Source organism: Vombatus ursinus, unplaced genomic scaffold (genome assembly GCF_900497805.2).
Source record: "Vombatus ursinus unplaced genomic scaffold, bare-nosed wombat genome assembly UNPS02004241.1, whole genome shotgun sequence".
Classification (NCBI taxonomy): Eukaryota; Metazoa; Chordata; class Mammalia; order Diprotodontia; family Vombatidae; genus Vombatus; species Vombatus ursinus.
Genome location: NW_020944019.1, coordinates 171,359 through 192,191, shown reverse-complemented (window position 1 = coordinate 192,191; position 20,833 = coordinate 171,359). Strand labels below are relative to the sequence as shown.

General features: G+C 48.0%; 1 protein-coding gene across 5 annotated transcripts in view; it reads right to left on the bottom strand.

The window, feature by feature from the left end:
• WNK3 (WNK lysine deficient protein kinase 3) overlaps positions 1-20,833 on the bottom strand; it is a 61,837-nt gene that overhangs the window by 3,630 nt on the left and 37,374 nt on the right. For 3 of the 5 annotated variants that reach the window (XM_027877165.1, XM_027877176.1, XM_027877185.1), the window contains exons 13-22: positions 19,217-19,364; positions 17,852-17,968; positions 15,765-15,902; positions 15,167-15,218; positions 14,302-14,409; positions 8,122-9,080; positions 6,308-6,425; positions 5,653-5,771; positions 4,779-5,293; positions 387-601 (exon numbers count right to left, since the gene is read on the bottom strand). In XM_027877165.1, the coding sequence (XP_027732966.1) occupies positions 387-601; positions 4,779-5,293; positions 5,653-5,771; positions 6,308-6,425; positions 8,122-9,080; positions 14,302-14,409; positions 15,167-15,218; positions 15,765-15,902; positions 17,852-17,968; positions 19,217-19,364 (2,489 nt within the window). The remainder of the gene's footprint in view (positions 1-386; positions 602-4,778; positions 5,294-5,652; positions 5,772-6,307; positions 6,426-8,121; positions 9,081-14,301; positions 14,410-15,166; positions 15,219-15,764; positions 15,903-17,851; positions 17,969-19,216; positions 19,365-20,833) is intronic. The other 2 variants (XM_027877192.1, XM_027877201.1) reach the window with 2 other exon arrangements.

Below are 20,833 nucleotides of genomic sequence, written 5' to 3'. Positions count from 1 at the left end.
AGGGAAGCAACATGAAGCTGCCAGAAGCCACCTCAAAACTATTCCGGATAACAGAGAAACTTAATAAAGTTAGCTGCTCCTTGGACACAGACCTGAGACCACCTTGAAACAAACTCTTAGGGTCTAGCCAATCTGCCTCTGTCCACACCTGGGCACTTGTGTAAGCACAGTGGTTCCCGCCCCCCACCTACTACACACATAGATTACATCCCCAAGGAAAACTCAGAGAAACTCTTGGCCTTGGCCTGTCTTTAAAAACTGATCAAGGCTACTCCTTGGCCCCAAGGCCCTATTTACGAGAGAAAGGTGGCCTTGTTACTGGTGGCCAATTTTTCACGTGGGCCTTGGGGAGGCTCTTCAGGTAACCCTTTTTTTGTTTAGGTTACCTGTAGCAACAGCAATACCATTGTCCACGTGGGTCAAGGACTGAGGGCGGCTTCGGAGTTTACTTTTGAACGACCTCGGGCGACGAGGGGATGCAGGCTGCAGAGGCAGCTCGGAGGATTCTGATTTGCTGTCTTTAAGGGACCGGAGGCGACTGTAGAGCTCCTGGAGTTCCCGATTTTGCTGGGCTTGAAGGCTCACGACCTCCTGAATGTGTCTGAAGAGCCCAAGGAAAAAAAATCTAACGTCAGAGCGAAGGCAGACAGATGCAGAGAAGCACATGGCCGGCAGACAGTTTGGGAGCCTTGTTCAAAACCAAGACCAGGCACAAACAAAAATGGTGGGGTGCCGGCCACTTTAGAGGCTTCCCCAGATCCATCTGCAAAGAGAGAAAGGACTCAGGCTCCTTTTCACGAGAGAAGACGGATGGCTGCTGAGCTCAAGTCCCCTGTCTGATGGTTGTTGGCTGTGCATCCCTGGAAAAGCCCCAGGCAGCGTTCTGAGATCACACTGTCCAGGGAAATCCCAGGCCCAGTAACAAGGATACTCCCCTCCCAGGTGCTCCTAGGGTCTTTAGAGTCGGTTTTGTCAAAGGTCTTTTCTGATGCGATTTGGGGGGTTGGGGGGATAATTTGGTCTATTATCATTCTGGCTTTTCTGTCATAAAAGCCTTTTAAACCGTGGGACAGACAACAGCGTACAATTAGGTGGCAGGTGTGGGGGGGGGGGGGTTAAGGACTGAATCCAAAACTTGAGAAGCACAAGATGGGAGAGTAGGTTGAAAAGGATCTGGGGGGTCTGAGTGGGCAGCAGTGTGATGTGGTAGCCAAAAATGTTACTGCAGTCTGGGACAACATTAAGGCAGGCATAGCTCCCAGGAGCAAGGAGGCATTCGGTTCTGGGTCCCACTGTTTAACAAGGTCATCATGAAATCAGAGAGCAGCCAGGAGGGTGAAGAATGTTTGTGCCGGGGCAGCGAAGTGGCACAGGGGAGAGAGCTCCAGCCTTGGAGTCAGGAGAACCTGAGTTCAAATTCAGCCTCAGACATATAACACTCACTAGCTGTGTGACCTTGGGCAAGTCATTTAACCCTGACTGCCTTGCAAAAAAACAACAAAAAAAAAAAGAATGTTTGTGCCATCTGAGGACAGCCTGGAGAAGAGAAGACTCAGTGGGCCCCAGAAGCAGTGTTCAAGTGGTACGCCACATGGGGGAAGGATGGGACAGAGGACAGAGCCAGGAGCAACGGAGTGCGGGTGGGGGTGAGGGTGGGAGTGAAAGCTGCCAAGAGGCCAATTTCAGCTGCCAATGAGGAGAACTGTCCAAAAGCAGAATTAGCTACCTGGGGAGGGGGTAGACCCTTCTTCCCCGGAAGTCTTCAAACAGAACTTGGATGACAAGCATGGATTTGTCAAGTATGTTATAATGGGGACAATTTTTATGGCCCGCCACGGGGGTACCTTCCAATTCTCAAATTCACCAAATCACACAACCAAGAACTACATAAATGTGTGGATGTGGTATTCCCACTACTGGGATTACACCCCAAGGGAGACAAAAACTGTCCAAAAACATACCTAGCAGCATTGTTTATAATGGCAAAAGACTAGGAGAAAGTAGCTAGCCAACACCAAAGAAGGGCTGAACAGAAGAGGGTATACAAACGTCATGGGCCCCTGGTCTGCCATGAGAAAGACCCATACAAATGTCTTGGAGCTTGAAAGATGGAGCGCAAGTCTGCCTTCTGACCTACACGTACGTGTGTGTGTGTGTGTGTGTGTGTGTGTATTGAGGGTGGGGGGAGAGGGTTCAGAGTGAAGGGGCTGACAAGACGGAGGGATATAGATAGAGGCCACCAGCTCCCCTCAGACCCTGATGGAGACAGTCCAAGTCCCCAAACCTAAGAGTTGGGGGAGAAGCAGGGTGTGCCCCCAAGATCACCAGCTCTGGCTCGAACAGCCATCATCCAGAGGAAAAAGTCCTGGGGAGAAAGGGCTAGTCATCCCTACCCCCACTGAAGGGCAGGGTCACCCAAAAGCCCTGCCAACAGCAGCAGCCCCCAGGCTACCGAAGAACCCTGGTAGGTACAGTAGAAATGGTTTTGTTTATGGAAATGTGTTACCACCTGTCTCACCATGGGGACCTTTTCAGTTGTCTTCCTGACACCTCTTCACAGGCTCTCCCTATGAGAAGGCAAACTCAGCCATCACCTGGGCAATGGCTCAACAAGTTACAGCATACAAATGAATGTGACAGCAGACTACTGGGCTGTGAGAGCTGAGCGATGGCTTCAGAGAGACCTGACGCAGAGAGAAATAAATGAGCAGAACCAGGGGGATGGACAAGTATATGATGACAACGAACCACCCTGCTCAACACGGTGGCCAACCCCGTTTCCTGGGGCCTCGTAGTGATACGCACGATCGATCCACTTCCGGCCAGAGAAGTGATGGACTCTGAGGGCAGACTGATGCCTATTTGGGGGGAAATGGCTAATGCAGGAGAATGGCTGGGAGTAAGAGAAGGCAGACATCCGTTGAGTTAAAAAAACAAAACAAAACCCAAAAGTATCCAAGGCTCTTTGGATCCCAATGCTCAGCAAGTGCCTAAGAAATGCTCATTCATTCTAGAGGTATGATAATAGAAGAGTGGTGTGTTTAATACAGGCTGTTTAATACAGAGTTCGATCAACTCCTATGAATTTCCATGAAGATTTTTTCTAATTTTTTGGGAAAGTCTAGAAGGGAAAAGACTGTAGAAAAACATCCCTTCCTTCCTCATATGTGCACATACACACACTGGAATGCCAGTTTTATCCCTTTATTAAAACAAAACTGCAGGACGTTTTGAAATTCTAGTTCTAAGGATTTTAGGCAGTGTCACCTTGATAGCCAAATACTACTCGAAGCTCATATGAAAAAGTCTGAGTGGTCTTGCAGACCCAATGTGAGGCAGTAGTGTGATGTGGTCACCAAGAACGCTCACATAAATGTGGGCTGTGTTAACAGAGGCCTGGCCGATGGAGGTGTCCTCTGCCCTCTTCAGACTTTCTGCTACCTGGGAACTATTGCATTCAGTTCTGGAAGGACATTAATCAGCTTGAGAGCATCCAGAGGAAGGTCACCAGAGGAGCAAGTATGGTTGGGCTAGAGAAGATGCCCAGAGCCTTTGAGTTCACAGACCTTAGATCCAGAGCTGGAAGGAGCCTTAGAGAGCACTGGAAGATGAGGAAACTGAGGTATGGAAAAGGTTAAGTGACTTGCCAATTCAGAAGAGAAGGCTTAGGGAAGATGTGCTGGCTGTGGAGTAGGTGAAGGGCTGTGATGTGGAAGAGGAGAGAGGCTTTCTATCAAGTAAAAACTAACCACATTTTTAAAGAAAAGCTAACTATGCAACACTGGAACAGCTGGATCCCACCCTCAGGCCAGCGACAGCGCTTGTAGGAGTCTCGACTTCCTCAGGCCTAGCTCCATGGCCCCATGTGGCCCCTTCTTCTCTCACAGGCTGACCCCTTGGGAGATTCTTAGTCAGAGGGGCTCAGATTCGATTACAGGGCTGAGGGGCCTTCTAACTCATGGAAACTCCCAAAGAAAACAGGGATTTCTTAGCAGAGTTACGAGCAAATGCAAACCAGGCATTCGAAAACTTTGTGATCCAGTCCAGTCATCTGTCATCTAGACAGTAGAGAAAGAGTGGCGTCCTAGTCTTCAGCATTAGAGAAAACAGAGAAACCTACCAAAGTCTGCAGTGACACAGATGTTCCATGAACACTTGGGAAATTAAGTGTTTCAGAAGCATGGGATTCATTTTCTGTTTAGCTTGTGACTGCATTTAAAGGTATCTAAATATCTAAAAAGATATATAACTATTGAATTCAGATACTCTGAAAAAGATTGGGTTTTTTTGGGTAACAGTTAAGTATTCCACATCTCAAAACTTAATCAAACAAAGAGTATTCTATGTTTTGTGCACTGCACTTAAAAAGCAAATCCAAAAATCGGCAAAACACGTAATAATTACATAATAATAAAAAACACTTAATAATAAGGTAATAATTTGAATCTTCTTGGAAATGACTAAGTGTAATTAAAAAAAAAAAGCAAATGAGGGCAGCCACTATTTATTGTTATCTTTGAATCACCGGAATCTGGCCGCTTAAGGAAGTTCTTAACAAATGCTTGTTGATTAAAGGAGAAGAAGAAAACTTGCCATCAAAATTGAAGCTTCTAAAGCTAACCCTCAAGCAAGCGCTGCAGTGTTCCTGTCAGGGCTTTCTTAGGGTTCATGGCAATTCCACCCCCTTTTGGCTTCTCAATCCCGAATTCCGGGCCTATCTCAACCTGAATTCTGAGCTCAGCAAGCCAGGTGGCTGAGATGACAAAAGTAGTACTTACTTTTCCCGTAATTTCTGAAGCTCCACTTTCAAGTCCTCATCTTCGATTTCGGATTCATCGTCACTACTCATCGGGGAGGATGGAGAATAGAAAAGTGCACTCTGGGTCTGAGCATAGGGCAATTCTTCTTGGACTAGTAAGCAACAGCCGTTCTCTTCACTGGGACTTCCCACCAACTCTTCTGAGGGGCCGAGAGGAGCAGAAGACTCACTCTCTGAGCTCAGCTGGGTGCAAACAGCTCCCCCGGGGGGCTCAGGCCCAGACTGTGCACTACTCTCAGTAGCAGAGGCTAGATCAGTGTCACATACTGTGCTGACAGACAAAAGGTTTTCCCCTTCTTTCAAGCCTTGGTCACCTTTGTGAGGTTCAGGACGAGAACTGGGGGTGGCCGAAGGAAGCCAAGTCTCCTTTCCAGCATCTTTGCTAGGACTGGTCAGGACCTGTTTGGTTGTGGGCACACAGTCTCTGTCACAAAAAGCAACTTTATTCACCTGCTGATGAGGTACAGTGACAACCTGAGGCACAAAGAGAGTCGAGTGACAGAGAGAACATCCTCAGGGAAAATCTGCACACACAGCTAGCTGGCCTGAGGGGAGCCAAAGGCCGTTAAAGAACCCCACCTGCTGACCCCAGGGACGGAGAGGGCCGACAGCATTCACTAGGTCCTGGCAGGGACACCTACAAGAAGGGCCGGCCCCAACACAGAGAAAGTGAATACCTAATACTGGATCACGAATGCATCAGAGACAAGCGAATCAGGAGAGACTATGCTACCTAGCACCCCGTACAGCATAGGGAAAAGGAAATCACAAGTCCGGATTCTACATCCCCCCCAAAAAAATTTCTGAACAAAGGAGTAAGCTGAGACACCAACCTGGAACCTGCCCCGCTGAAATGAGCCAGTTGCTATGCACCTATTGAGAAACGCAGATTCTCCTGCCTGAGGCAGTGGGGCTGAAGCAACTTTGGACCTCATCTCCATCTCCATCTCCACTGCAAGTGTGGTCCAACAATAAACACACAAACAAGAACAGCATTCGTCAAGATTTCATGTGTTCATCAGACCCCCAGGAAAGCAGAAGAAAGAAGCTTCACTTGGCCTACATAGTTTACACTGTGTCAATGCAAGACTGCAGAACAGCCCGCTGGTTCCCAAGCTCGGAATCAGGTGCCACAAGACACTTTCTCAATCTGAGCTTCTACGTGAAATGAAAAATGGGAACAGACTGGTTACAGAAAGCAAAGCATGGCGACAGCAGCATTTATGAGACGTGTCGCAAACATGGGCTTGGTGGGAAAAGTGAGGACACTTGTTCATGAAAAGCAAAATCCCCAAAGGAAGTGAAATAATGTTACCTAGTCTATGGCCCTGACTGTAAGAACACTACCTTGACAGGCTTTGGATTTCTTGCCAAAGCTGGTTGACTGCTGGAGCCTGTATGCCCAGCTTTTTAATTTGCGAGTCTAGGATTTCTTGCTAATAGGATTTCTGAGACTAGGACAAGTAAAGCTTAGGCCAAAATATCCACCTCCTGTGTGCAGATGGAAGATGCTGCCACCACCACAGCCGCTGTCGCTGCCACCACTCAACACGGAAGCAGGGTAGGCTTCAGGGTCCCCTGGAAGGGAAGCATCGGGGGACGTCTCCTGAAGGAGAAAAGAGCAAGAAAAACACATGGCGATAACTGCCAAACTGATCTTGCCAACAGCTCCAAGGGTTCTTCTAGAGAACTGGGAGGGGCCAAACAGATTTCATGCGCTTGGTTTGTTCCTGACCACAAATAGAATGAATGGCCTCTAGGGCACCTCAGCCCACCTCGCTGGAGGAAATGAGAACTCTACTTTCCCCCTCAGCTCAGACTGAAACTCTTCTTCTCTAGGCAAGCAGCTAGGGGCGCCATGTCGGAGGGAGAGCTGGACCTGCAGTCAGGAAGACCAGAGTTCCAAATCTGACCTCAGACACTGACCAGTTAAGTGACCCTGGGCAGGTCACTTCACCTCTGTCTGCCTCAGTTTCCTCATCTATAAAATGGGGATATTACCCCTTCCCTCCCAGGGTTCCTGGGAGGATCAAATGCACGCTCATATTGGCAAAGGGCTTAGCACAAGGCCTGGAACCTAGTAGGTGCCATATAAATCCATCCCTTCCTTCCTTCTTTGCTTCTTTGTACTCCCAAAGCCTTGTGACTGGGATTCCTCAAGGGGCCACATAATCTGGGAAGAGCTAGAGAGGGCCATCATCCGAGAGATTACTAGAAATGCAACAACTACCTCTTTGGATCCTGAAAAAGGGCCAACGGAAGGAAAAGTCCAAAGGCCAGCTCAGGCTCTCCTACCCAGAAAGCTTCAGGAACTGGTTAAACTAGGGCCTCAATCCAGGCAGGCATCAGGTGAAGGCCTAACACTGGAAGCAGAACATGTGTCTTCCTCTAGGGTTCCCAGAAAACCAATTCAACACATTATTCTAAGGAGAGCTGGCTGCTGGGGATGGGCCTCGGTGCAGTAACACACCCTTTGAGGCTGACAGGGAGTGCAAGACAGTGCGAGGTCCCTTTGAGTTTACTCCAGGCTACTGTGGAATCTCCTCCCAAAGAACACACTCAAAAAGGAGGCGTGCGACAAGGAGTGGAAGAGGAAGATGGCTTGGGATTGGGGAAACTCAGCAGCCCCATGAGATCCCAAGAGGCACAAAGCTTTTTTGGCTGGAGGGAAACTCTCCTAAGAGGAAGTGGAGAATAGGTTTGGGATTTTCCTGCCCGTCGACCCTAGCAAAGCCAGACCACTGTGTTAGTCAGGCATGCTTAGGGGCTGTCCTGAGCGGTTGAGTACTGTGGCCTGCGAACCAGCCCTGGAGATGGTTTCTGGTCTCTGCTTCATACTCCTTCCTACCTGTGGGATCTTGGGAAGCTCTATTCTTAGGGATAGACCAGATGGCTTCTGAGTTTCTGAGGCCCCTTTCAACTCCAAACAGTATGGTGGCATGTCTGCTCCCCCGAGAAAAAAGTGCCCATCTCCCCCTGTCCCTAGCCCAGGGTCTACTCACTCACTCAGTTCACTAGAGGGCTTCCTCCACCAAGCCCCAACCTCAGCCACCTGACTGTGGCCTGGAAGCGATCAAGAAGTATCAAAGGCCATGCCCTGGCAGACCTGGGACCTGACGCACTGGCTGTTCTCCCCCAGCCAGCTGAACTGAATTCAGGTTGGCTGCAGGGTGGGAGATTTTTCCATCAGAGGGGCTATAAGCTGCATTAGTCGGGGGAGAACCTACACTGGCCAAGTCTCAGCTCCCACACCTTTGGCCCAGGCCACTTTGCCCTCTGAGGGAAGAAGAAGAGATACTTACATGCAAACCCAACTCACTGGATACCGAGGTGGTCACACTGACTGGCTCCCTTTTGAGCACGGCTACATGAGCAGGCTGAGCCACAGCAGGGAGAGACAGAAGCTCAGACTTGGCCTGCTGTGCACTGGCCCATTGTGCGAGGCTGCCCTGTCTCCGGCGATACCCCGCACACAGAACTTCGGGCCCAGGGCCACAGAGCATCTCCTCGGCCGAGGAGGAAGAAGAAAATGGAGACTCTAGGTTTGTGGCGTCCTTCTGACTCTCGGGGCAGAGACCAGATGTGCTGTGCTCTTGATACAGCAAGTTTCTTAATTTTTCATCCAAGGTTTTAATGCGGTTGTCTACAAATTCTAATTTTGGAGGTCTTTCACCATCTCCCTCAGGCACGGAGGAGGGATGAAGAGGGGCTGGATCAAGGCCTGGGCTCTGAGCAAGTGTGACCAACTGAGGGGCAGAAGTGGCCTCCATGCACATGGAGGCTGCCCCCTCTTGAGAGGCCAAGGTGCCACACCCAGGTGGCCACTGCACTGAGGAGGACTGAGGGCTTGGCTCAGACACACACACCTGTAGTGGAACTGAGCTCTCGGTGAATGCAGTTGACTCTCCAGGGTGGGAAACACCTAAAGCCAGGTGGTCCTCAGCTTGGCGTCCTGGATACGCAGGCAGACGTGTGCCAGGGACTCGGCTGATAGACTCCCCAAGCTCAATCTGAGCAGGATGTACTGAAACAGCGGGGCCCTGTGAACTCCCTGCAGAATGGACCATTGGCATCTTGCTCTCTTCTGCCTGATGAGGATGGGCTAGCTGTTCAGTTTCAGGACCAGCATGCTCAGAAGTCTTACCATCTGCTAAATCCTTGGGTTCTGGCGTGGATGCCAAAAGCTCACCCTGGGGTGGGCTGGTTGCCACAGTGAGAAGCGTATCCTGCGAGAGTTCTTTGTTGCTAGTGTTCCCTAAATCTAGAAGAAGAAGAAGAAAAGGTGAAATAAGGAGTTAAGTAACGAGTTAAAGCTGTGCCACGCCTGGTACAGACCCTCTCCATCACAGGGGGAATGATCTGGGGGGATTTTCAAAATTAAAAAAAAAATCCCCCATTTGACCTCAAAGGTTACAACTTAGACCCTAATGGAGACAACCTCTCCCATCTTCCTTGGCACAAGGTTTTAACAACAATTTCAGAGTAGTCAAAAGAGATCCCATAAATGAAGGAAATTCCCCCATCATCCACTATTGCTGTCTTCCAATCCCAACTAAATGTCTTCACTGCTAATTGTACAAAGAAGGCCAAGAACGTGGGGGTGCTTAGCACCAGGCACTTTAATGAAAGTGGTTTTATTCTTTTAAATTACCAGGAAGTTGGGGCTCAGTAATTTCTTGATATGCTTATATAGAGAAACGGAGCAGTTTTTCAGGCCTGAGACCCCAAAGAAGAAATTTTGGGAGCTTCCGACATGGCCCTGGAAGTATGCCTCAACAACAAGAAAAAAGGCAATGTGGCCACAGCTTGGGACTCTGGTCCCTAAGGTGCCAACCAGCCCCGTGGAAACAGCTGCAAGGGGCAGGCAGGATATGCAAAAAAAGAGATGTTGTGAATTAATCTGTCCAGACTGAGAATTTCAAAGGTTTGAATAAAAAAATAGGGAAAAAACGATCGAAGAGATTGGGAAAGAGAACCAATCGAGAAGGTCACTGCTTGATAAACTCAACATTATATTACACTGGAACAAAGAATTCTCATTCAAAAAAAAGGTAGAGAAAATTGGAAAGCAAAACAGCAATAAAAAAACTGAGCACTCTTTCACAACATGACTAATGTGGGAACATGTTCACATGATCGAACATGTATAGCCTATACCACATTGCTTACTGTCTTGGGAAGGAGGGAGGGAGGAAGAAAAATTTGGAACTCAAAATCTTACAAAAATAATGTTGAAAACTACCTTTACACGAAATTGGAAACAAAATAAATACTATTAAGTTTTTTTTTTTAAATGAACTCTCTAACCCTAATCCTACAACGATGATCCAAAGTTTGGATTGATAATCTATAAACTTGTTGGTACTCGTATCAGAAAACAAGAAAAAAAGGGAACCATCCACCTCAATTATGGAGAGAACAAAACCTTTACCAAATGAATGGAAGCAATCATTCCTAATAATCATTAACCACTTAGCCTTTGAGGTCATTTTTTTTTTTCATTTTGAACTTAAACACCAAAAAAAGAGCATTTCTATACACACAGCAGAACATAAAAGAATTAGGGTTCTATATGACACAATGAATCTCCATTTCGTACCAAACTTTAAAAAAAGTAAATAATAAATCCTGCATGTTACTTTTTTTTTCTCCCCTTCAGTGAAGCAATTGGGATTAAGTGACTTGTCCAGGGTCACACAGCTAGTAAGTGTCAAGTGTCTGGTCTGAGGTCAGATTTAAACTCAAGTCCTCCTGACTCCAGGCCCGGTGCTCTATCCACCGCACCACCTAGCTGCCCCTCTGCACATTACTTTCAAAAGTGTCCAGCCTGTCTGTGCTCCCTGTTTCCTTCTTTTCTGTTCCTTTTGTAAAATGCTCTGTTAGGCCCTCTTTTTTTGGAAGGAATCACTAGTGCAAACCCTCCCCACACCTGCATCCCACCCCCTCCCAATGAAAAAGACCACAAGGGAAAAAAACTCCTTATTACAAATAAGTAGAACCAAGCAAGCTGAATCCACACACAAATGTAATAAGTATCTTTCTGCACCCTGAGCCCATCATTTCTCTGGCAAGAGACGGGTGACCCAATTCATCATAAGTCCTCTGGAGACATTGCATTGGTCAGAATTTATTAGTCTTTCAGAGTATTTGGGCTTTAGCATGCGGTCAGTCTTGTAGAAAGGGTTCTCCTGGTTCTGCTCACTTCACTCTGCCCAGTCCCTACATGTGTTCCCAGGATACTCTGAAATCAGCTCTGTTGTCTTTTCTTACAGCACAATACCCTCCCATGACATTCCCACGCCGCAGTTTGGTTCCTAGGACTTGGCTTTTTCCTTGGTCCTTTTTACTGCTGCTTCAGGGTTGAGGGCTTGTTTTCATCTTCCTAACCCCCTGCTCCCCAGTCTTCGAGTATGTCTCCGCTCACTGAGTTGGGCATATTTCTGCACCCGACTGTCCACCTCCTTGGTCCAACCCTCCGTGGTCTGTCTCAGAGAAGAGTGAGCTTCCTCTGGTGCCCAGTCCCCCCACTGTGGCTCCTCCTACATGTGTCTGTACTGTACTCTTATTTCCATGCACTCCAATCAGGAGAGATAGCAAGTCCCTCCATGCCGTTCTTCTTCCTCCCTCCAAGTGAGGGTCTTTGTCCTCCTCCCCTCCCCGTGCCTCCTCAGGGCCTCCATTTTTCTCATTCCACTCCCTCAGTACCCTTTGAAGATATCCAAGGGCCAAAGGGACTCTGGTTTCTTCTCCCCTGGTAGAGTGTTGGCCCAACCTCATCATACTCAGAGAATTACTCAGAGAAATTTTCCTTTCTAAGTTTCTCTGGACTCTGCATTTGCATTTCAGAGTTTCCTCCTCCTCAGCTCTGGTCTTTTCATCAGAAATGCTTGAAATTCCTCTCTTCCTTTCAAGCTCCATCTTTCCCCCTCTAGGAAGATAACTCAGCTTTGCAGGATAAATTCTTCTTTGCTGTAAGCTGTCGTACGTTGTACCTTTTGCCTTTGGGATGTGGTGTGCCAGGGTCCCTTCTTGGCATACAATGTTGGTTTATAGCCCAGCTTGCCAGGGCTGGTGTGATCCTGACTGTATTTCCCTGGTTCTGGGGGAACTTGCAGGATTTTTTCTTTGGCGTGGAAGCTCTGGCTAATGACTGTGACGTTCCTGGGCCTTTCCCTGTCGGAACTGAGTTCAGGAGGTAATCAGTGGGTTCCTTCTGCCTTCATTTTGCCCCCTGGCTTAAAGAGACCTGGGAGGTTTTTATTTATTTATTTTATTTTGAAATACAGCCTCCAGACTGTTGGTTTTTTAATAGTGGTTTTCAGGGAATGTAAAACATTCTCAAATTCTCTCTCCTTGCCCTGTCTTGGAGGTCAGTTTTTGGTGGCAGAGACCTCACATGTTCTTCTCTTTTTTCAACTTTTGCCTTTGTTCCAACAACTAACTACTTGTCATCTCGTGGAGTTGCTGATTTCTCTTTGAACCCTAAAATGCGTTCTGGTTTGCAGGGACCTTGTTCTTTGGCGTAGGTTGACCACAATCTCCTCTAAACTGTTTATTCTCCTTCCAGTTCTTTCCTCCAGAGCTTTTTGTTTGTTTGTTTCATTTCCCTTTTTCTCACTCGCTTCATTTCTCTTAGGTATTCATGGAGTCCTTGTGGAAAACCCCCTTCTTTCCCTTTGTGTCTGCTTGCAGTTGGTGGGGAGTTATTCTTTCCCTTAGGGGTCTCTTGATCTGCCATGCTCAGTGTCTTCTTTGATCTCCTCATCTCTCTAGTTTGAGTTCCTTCTGGCTGGCCTCTTGAGCCGCTCTGGGGTAGGAGGAGTCATTACCCAGCTAGCTAACCAGTGTATATTATATGGCACCTTAAGCACTTTACTTTGTTATCCCATTTGATTTACACAACAACCTTGTAAGGGAGGCACTAATATTATTCCCATTTTACAGATGGCGAAACTGAGGCTAAGAGAAGTGAAATGACTTGCCCTGGTTCACACAGTTAGCCTCTATAGGAAGACTCTTGACTCCAAGTCCAAAGCTCTAGCCACTTCCCCATCTACCTGCCCAACTATTTACTGCGGTTTCTCATAGGAGTTTTTGATCTGTATTTGGTCATGGGTGAATTTCAGGGATTTGCTGTAACCCTAAATGCCTCTGACCCCAACTCTAACTCTCTAAAGCAGTCCACCTCCATTCAAGCAGTCATCTTGACCAGAACTCCTGACAGCTGGGGGCTCCGTTTGCCTCAATCTCTCTCCACTCCAGCCATCCTCCAGTCAGCCTCCAAAGTCATCTTCCCAAAGCACGTCGGACCACATCACCACTCTGCTCAATAACCTTCTGTGGCTCCCTATGGCCTGTTTGGCGTTCAAAGCCCCTCACCACCCGCCCCCTCCTCCCTCTCCAGTCTTCTTACACCTCGCTTCCCACCAGTGTAACTCTTCAATCCAGTTACACGGTTCTCATGGCTATTCCATGAACAAGACCCTACCTCTTTCAGCTCCAGGCATTTTCGAGGGCTCTCCCCCATGCTTGGACTGGCCTCATTCTCCAACTGCACCTACTGGTCTCCCTCAAGACCCACCTACTGCAAAAAGGCCTCTCTAGTGTAGTGCCAACCCCCCAGACCCACCCCCACCTCCACCCCAGTGCCTTTTCCTCTTTGTATCTTGGCTCTGCATTAGCCTGGGAGCTCCTGGAAGAAAGAGCCTGTGTTTCACTTTTTCTTTGTTTCCACAGCGTCTAGAACAATAGCCTGTATACAGAAGGTGTTTAATAAGAGTTTGTTGGATTAGATGGTGTCCAGTGTCCAGCCCATGTCAGTTCAGAGAAGCTCATTTCAAAAACCTTGGCCACCAGAGGATGAAGCGCTTCCAGCCACGGCAAAGAAAGAAGGCGGAGAGCCTGGGAGCTCTGCCTTTGTGCTCCTAATTGTGAAACGTTCTTTGTCGATCACACTGCTGAATTCAATTGCCCTTCCCCCCGCCTGCCAAGCTTCAGATCAACAGACTGCCATTCTTCTACATTCTCAGCTTTATGGAGCAGAAAACTGAGGCTGCTCCAAGAAGGGAAGTCACAGAAGCAACTTCATGGTCAAGAGTTTTATGTTTGCAAGAGATTATGCTGAGATCGTCTAAACTTGAAATGAGGACAGGAGAAGCTGATGAGAAAGTGACGAAGAGAAGGATCCAGCACTCTAACCTTGTGAAGCTTTTTGTCTTTTAAATCTTTGAAGAGTCATTGCAAGAGAAGAAAAGTGGGGTATAAATCCAAGGCAAACCCACGGTTATTCCAAGCAAATTTCACCTGGCAGCTAAACCTGAAGGATCATGAGCCGCAACCTCGGCTGCTCCCAGTGCTTGGTTTTGTTTCTCTGCCCCTTCTCAACACCAGGGCCTAGCACCGAGTCCTAACAAGAGGATTCTGGGGCCAGGAGAACCTGAAACAGTCTGGTGGAGAAAGCCAGCTACAGAAGGAAAGCTTACCAGCAAGGAGCTGTGACTCAGGAAGGCTCAGGGGCTCGCGATTGCGCGTGGTCTGATTGATACAGAACCTCCAGCGACCAACTGGGGAGGACTGAGGAGCAGAGTCAGCTGCAGAAAAAATGACACAAACACATTAAATTCCCGGGGAAGCTTTCTGACCTTGTGGGCTAAGGCAACTGGCTCCAAAACACTGATTTTTCGGAGCAGTCGGGCGCATTCAATTGACTAGCAAGGAGTCCGATGTGCCAAACACAAAGCCACCTCTCGTCAGCTTGCAACGTGCTAGAAGAACAAAAGTCACCACTGGCAACGATGGGACGCAGGCCAGGCCCTTCTGAGTTCCTCCTTTAAAACCTCTCTGCGCACTCCAGCTTAGTCACAACAACCAACACACCCCAAGGCTGCTTGCCCACAAAATGGAGATGCCCTACCACACAAAAGCAGAGCCTCAGATCACGCTTCCCACAAAATGTCCAGCACAAGGCAAGAAACCAAGGAAGAGAGCCAAGGGAGCCAGGTTTGAGATCCCCCCAAATGAATGATTCTCCAGTTTCTGCATCATCTTTCAATCGGCAAGAATGGGGCCAAATACCACTGTTGTTGGAAGGAGCCTAAGCAAGGAAAGGAAAGGCGATTTGAAAAATGAGTCTTAGACAACCTCTCTTCTGATCCCAAAGTGTGCATGCGATCAGAGTGAACACTAGTAGGGGACGCATGGCCTCGTTTTTTCCTAGTGGGCCCTAGAAGGGTCCTTTGGAAACGGTGGGGGAGTTTTACTAACAGTCACCTTCCCTTCCCTACAAACACCTTTTCTGGGAATTGGGGCAAAATCATGCCAAATGGTGAACAGACTCCAGGTACTCACTGCAGCCTTGAGCGAGCGCAGAATTCATCTGTGCTTGTTCGGATGATCCTGTCTGAATGACAAAGAAACAGAGTGAGACCTTTTCTACACAGCACAACCACACAACAGCCACACACTTACATCCCCACATCCGCACATCCACACTCATCCACACTGCACACCCCCACCCTCAATACACACATTCACACAACACCCACACCCACAACATACTCACATACACAACTCAAACACCCACACTCAACACATACTCAAATTCACACAACTAACACACACGCTCAAACCACATTTACAGTCATACAATTAATACACACTCAACACAACCACTCACACACAAAACTCACACACCCACACTCATACTTAATACACGTTCACTCACGTACCTATATAGGAACACTCACATAGACAGCTCACATACCCACATCTACATTCAACACACCCATTCACATACACACACAACACCTACACACTCAATATACACACACTCACACACATACACAACCACAAAGCCACAGTCACACCCATAAACAATAACCCCCACACACTCAGGCATTCATATATACAACTCACACATACACACAATTTCCTAAATAGCTCTTACTTGACAGCTGCTGGATTCTGATGAAGCCGACTCCCCACCAGGGAGGGTGCGAAGGGCCTCCTGGGCATGGCACACAACTGCCTGCAATTCTTCCACAAACTTCCCCTTCTCACACTCTAGCACAAAGTTATCTTCAACCTGCCAAGAAATTAAGTCCCCATTCAAGAATGGCATTCTCGCCTTATGTCAGGTCCCACAAAGGACAGAGCACTGGACTTGGCCAAGAACAAGCCACACGTAGAGACATCTCGACCTTCAGGGGCTTACATCAGGCTCACAAGAAAGCACATACGAAACACAGCCAGAGGCACTGGAGGAAGCCATGGAAGGAAGGTCTCCTATAGGAAGGGGCACCCAAGCTGAAGCCTGAAGGGAGGCTGGGGTTCCAAAAGGCAGAAGAGAAGAGGAAGAGCCTTCCAAGGAGGGGAAAGAAAGCCTAGGCAAAGGCATGGATGCAGGTGATGAAAGGCATGGAAGGAAAGTAACACCAGGAAGCAACTTTTGCTGCAATGTAGATTGTGTGAGGGAGACTAATGTATTAATCAGTATGGGAAGAGAGTAGAGCCAGATTGAGAAGAAAATCTTTCTCGGGAAGGCAAGAAGAAGACTTTTGTAAAGTGCACCCAGTTCCATGAGGGGCAGACAAATTGGAGACATCACTGTTCTGGTTAGCAGGGAGCATGAGGAAAAATCAAAGAAAGTCAGATCTTCTCTCTCCCCCGAAACCAACAAGAGGAACACCACACAAGCTCCCCTCCTTTTCTGACAGTCAAGTAATAAGGAATTGAACGGGGCCAACGAGGGCTTTGTAAAGCTATGCTGGGAGAACGCAGTGCACTTCCACGTTCCAATTAAGATCAACAAAGACCTACTTCCTCAATGCATTATGGGTTCTAGGTACTGCAGAGGAATGAAAGGTAAGTTAAAAGCTCAGCCACCTCGGAAATATAAGTTACACACAAACTGACTAAAAACATTATTCTCTGATGTCTGCTTGGAATCTGTGCTGTATAAAGATGACAAAAGATGGAAATAATCAATGTTGGAGGGGTTGTGTGAAGACAAGCGCACTGGTATACTGTTAGTAGAGCTGTGAATCAGTACAACTGTTCTGAAAAGCCAATCTGGAACTATGCAAATCAAGTGACTAAAACGTTCGTACCCTGTGATCCAGAGATTCCACTACAAGGCTTATGTACCAGGAAGGTCACTGATAAAGAAGAAAGTCCGCATATGCACCGAAATATTTATAGCAGCCCTTTTTGAAATAGCTAGTTGGTACAGTGGATAGAGCACTGGAGCAGGCATCAGGAAGAACTGGGTCTAAATTCCACCTCAGACACTTTCTGGGTGACCCTGAGCAAGTCACTTCACCTCTGCCTGCCTCAGTTTCCTCAACTGTAAAATGGGGATCATAATAGCACCTCCATCCCAGGGTTGTTGTGAGGATCAAGTGAGACAGTAATTGTAAAAGTGCTCAGCACTGTGCCTGGCACGTCACAGGCACTTAAATGAGTACTTGTTTCCTTCCCTCTTCCTCCCCCCTTATGGCAGCTAAGAATTGGAAACAAAGTAGTTGGCCATCGATTCTGTGCCGACAGAAACGAGTGTGGCAGATGCCAAGAAGCAGGGCAAGAACAGCCACAAAACGACCCAAAACAAAGGGAACATTGCAAAACTTCAAGGAGCAAGCTCAGCCCCCGAAAACGAGAGGAGAAGACAGAACCCTCACCCACACCCACACCCACCCTGAAGAGCTGAGAGGTCACGGGTACGAAACAGGCCAGATATTTTCCAGGCTTTTTTGCTGTGTTGATTATTTTCGTTTCTTTTTTTTTCTTCCCTCTCCTTATTGTCCTGATCTTTCTTTAAAAAATGTCATTATAAGGATTGGCAGGGATGGGGGGGAGATAAAGGGAAGAATTCTGGTGATGTAAAAAACCAAAAGATAGCGACAAAATAGCCAAGAGTTTTTCGAAAAACACAGTTCATTTACACTAGTTCCAAGTACAGAGGCTCCCACTTCTTTGTGACCCCCCAAACCCCCAAGCACAAGCAAGCAACAGTAACTCAAAAGGAGACGCTACCATGTAGTTGGCGATGTCCTCGGGAGCATCTCCATCCACGTCAAATTTGAAAGTGACCATCTTGTTATTATGAGTCTCCAGCTGACACTCCACCATGTTGTCACCGAACATTGAAACCTAAGTAAGAAGATAGCATAACTAGATTGCACAGGCATCTTCCCTTCTTTGCAAACCAAACAGAATGAATTATGACTCAGTACTCAGTTCAAGGTCCTGAGGTCCAGATTCAAGCCTGCAGAAGAGTCGTGTGTTCCCCCCCTGCCCGCCCCAAGATCACTGACCATCACCCCAACACTTTAAAGCTTCAATGCAGCCCTATTCTAGATCCCTTTGGATTGCAGAAATTCATGATTGACTCAATAGGGGAGAAAGGGGCCAAGTTCATACCCAACTTCACTGGAAAGTAGGAAACACTACATCGAGGCTTCAAAGAGAATTATTCCAGGATACTGGCTTCCTACTGTCATGCAGGCCCACGATGGGTAGGGTGCCCTTAACATGGCTGGCATGGGTACCCTGGCTTCTAGACTGAGCTCAGCTAATCTAGTCTACTTATCTCTTTTTCTATTTTTTTACCCAGTCCTGCTAAATATTTCTGATGTTCAAATCTGACATACAAAATCTACAGAGAATTGACAGAAATCTATAAGAGCTGGCTTTTGACAAAGATTCAACAGTCCTGCAGGAGGGAGATGTTACAAGTCGTTTTCTAGACAAGGCTACTGAGCCTCAGAGAGGAAGCAAAGGACCCAGTCTGTAACTGCCTGGAGGGGAGCAGCAAAGGCTGAAGAACTCTGATCGAGACAGTGAGCGGCCTGAGGATGAAGTGGGGCGGCTGCTTCCTGGGCTGGGGGTGCCAGTGTGTGACCCCATTTTACTGGACTGTACTTATGGGTCACAAGGAAAGGCTATGTTATTGGAAGGGACAAATTAGGAGAAGGTAGGCAAGTGATAAAGATACAGATGGAAAGAAATAAAAGACTGTCAAAGCATTTGGGATTAGACAGCAGAGAGCAAAAGGCAGCCCAGAGGGGGCCCCAGCCAAGCAGGAAATGCCCTGCTCAAGTCTCTGCAATAGTCACAATGTCCTTTCTGGCCTTCAAGCTCTGGATCTTCTCTGTGGCCACTGGGAGCTGTTCACTAAAAGCATCATCATAATAACAGAAATTAAACTGGATGCTTTCTACCCTTTTCTCTCCTAACTCTAATCTTTTCACAGGAAAATCTGAGGAATATGACAAGGACAAGAGCTTCTGGCTTCCGAAAGAGAGCTGGAGCTAGCTGCTGAAAAGCTTCAACATTCCATCCCCCACAAGTTACCCTCTCTGACTTCAAAGTGAAACAAGCACTTTGATGCAGTCGTACCTGGAGGACAGTCAGTTGAAATCTGGGCCCCTTCTCCGGCCGAGGACACGACGCCCTCCTTTGCTTCATCCGATCCTGTTTCCCGTTGCCAGCAAGGTTCTCAGACCCACTGGTCCCATCCTTCAACGCTGCTCCATCAGCACCAGGGCTAAGAAGCACAAAACAGAACTGCCATCAAATCTCTGAGAGCAGACAAGAGTCTCCAACAAAGGCCAAGCTCAAACCAGCAGTAATTAACAAAGGAAGCAGCTGCCCCACTTGGAACGTTGTGCCTACCTTCCTGTAGCAGATCTGAGGGGGAAGAGCCATATTCCCCCCTTCATCAATCATGGCAAGGACAAAGCTTTAGGAAGGCACTCAAAGTAAGCAAGTCGGTCTAAGGGTAGCCAACCTTGTCTTGTGAGGGACTTCCCGGGGGCAACGCAGTGAGGTAGGGGTGAGTGACCTTGAAAAGGAAAATAATATCTGGGGCCATGAAAGAGAGCAGGCACTCGGCAGCAGAAGGGCCTTAGGAGATGCTTTGAGAAGCCGGCCCGAAATGGAAAGCCCTAAGATTCGTCATGTGCCTGTCTGTCTGGTCAATGTAGGGGCTGACCATGTTGTTCAATTTGGGCCAGCTGGGGTGGGAAACCTAGGAATGTGAGCTGGGAGCAGGCATGAGAAAAAGAAAAAGTCATGGAGAGAAATGAGAAAGTACAAAGCCAGAGAATCCAAGCAAGATGAGCTCAGGGAACCTGCCCGTGCTAGGAAGCTGACCAGGGGGAGCTGTGTGGCCTGAACTGGAAGATAACACGTGGAATGACTATATGGAAAGGAACTTGCTTCCTCAGTGGCTAAGGGGGGAACTAGGGAACTGAAAGTGGGTGGACAGTTACTTTCAAGGAAGTCTACTCCGTGCCAGGTACTGCCGGGCTGCTGGAGATAGAAAGGCAGACTTTGTGAAGCGAGGCCTGCTCTCAAGGCACTGGCTTTCTGCTTGAGTAAACAGCATCCAGAGACAGACAGACACACACACCGACAGAAAAGGTCATCTGACGGGAAAAATCAGGAAAGGCTTCGGGGACAAGGTGGTAGTTGGACTAGAAGTGAAAAGGAGCCAGTGACTTGGGGGCAGGCAGGCAGGGGTACAGAGGGGGAAGATGCCAGGACTAATGCATGAGATGGAATAGCATGTGTGAGGTAGACAGGAAAGGCCAACTGGGCTGGAGGGAGAGTGTGGGAAGGGGAGTGATGGCTCAGAGGGGAGGAAGTCCCAGAGCTCACTAAGCAAGGTGGTGACAGGGTCAGAGCAGGCCCTTTAGGAAGATAACTTGGGTAGCTGATGGGAGGCTGGGCTGGAGAGGGGAAGGGAAATCACAGCTCCTAGAATGTCAAAGTTGATACCTCCCCCGGTGCTCCCAACACTAGAGGAGCCGAGATGGACTGGGGAAGACATAAGTGAGTGACTTGGAAATCCTCAGTACATTATATAAGCTCCATGGAATAAGGAGGCTATGCACTTTTCCACCAAGGAAAAGGTTGTGTCCCTGGAGCAGACGTGACTAGGTTGCCCAGAAGACCCTGAAGAAGAAAGTCAGAGCCCCCCGAGCAAGAGAGGGCAAAGGTGGACGTCAGAAG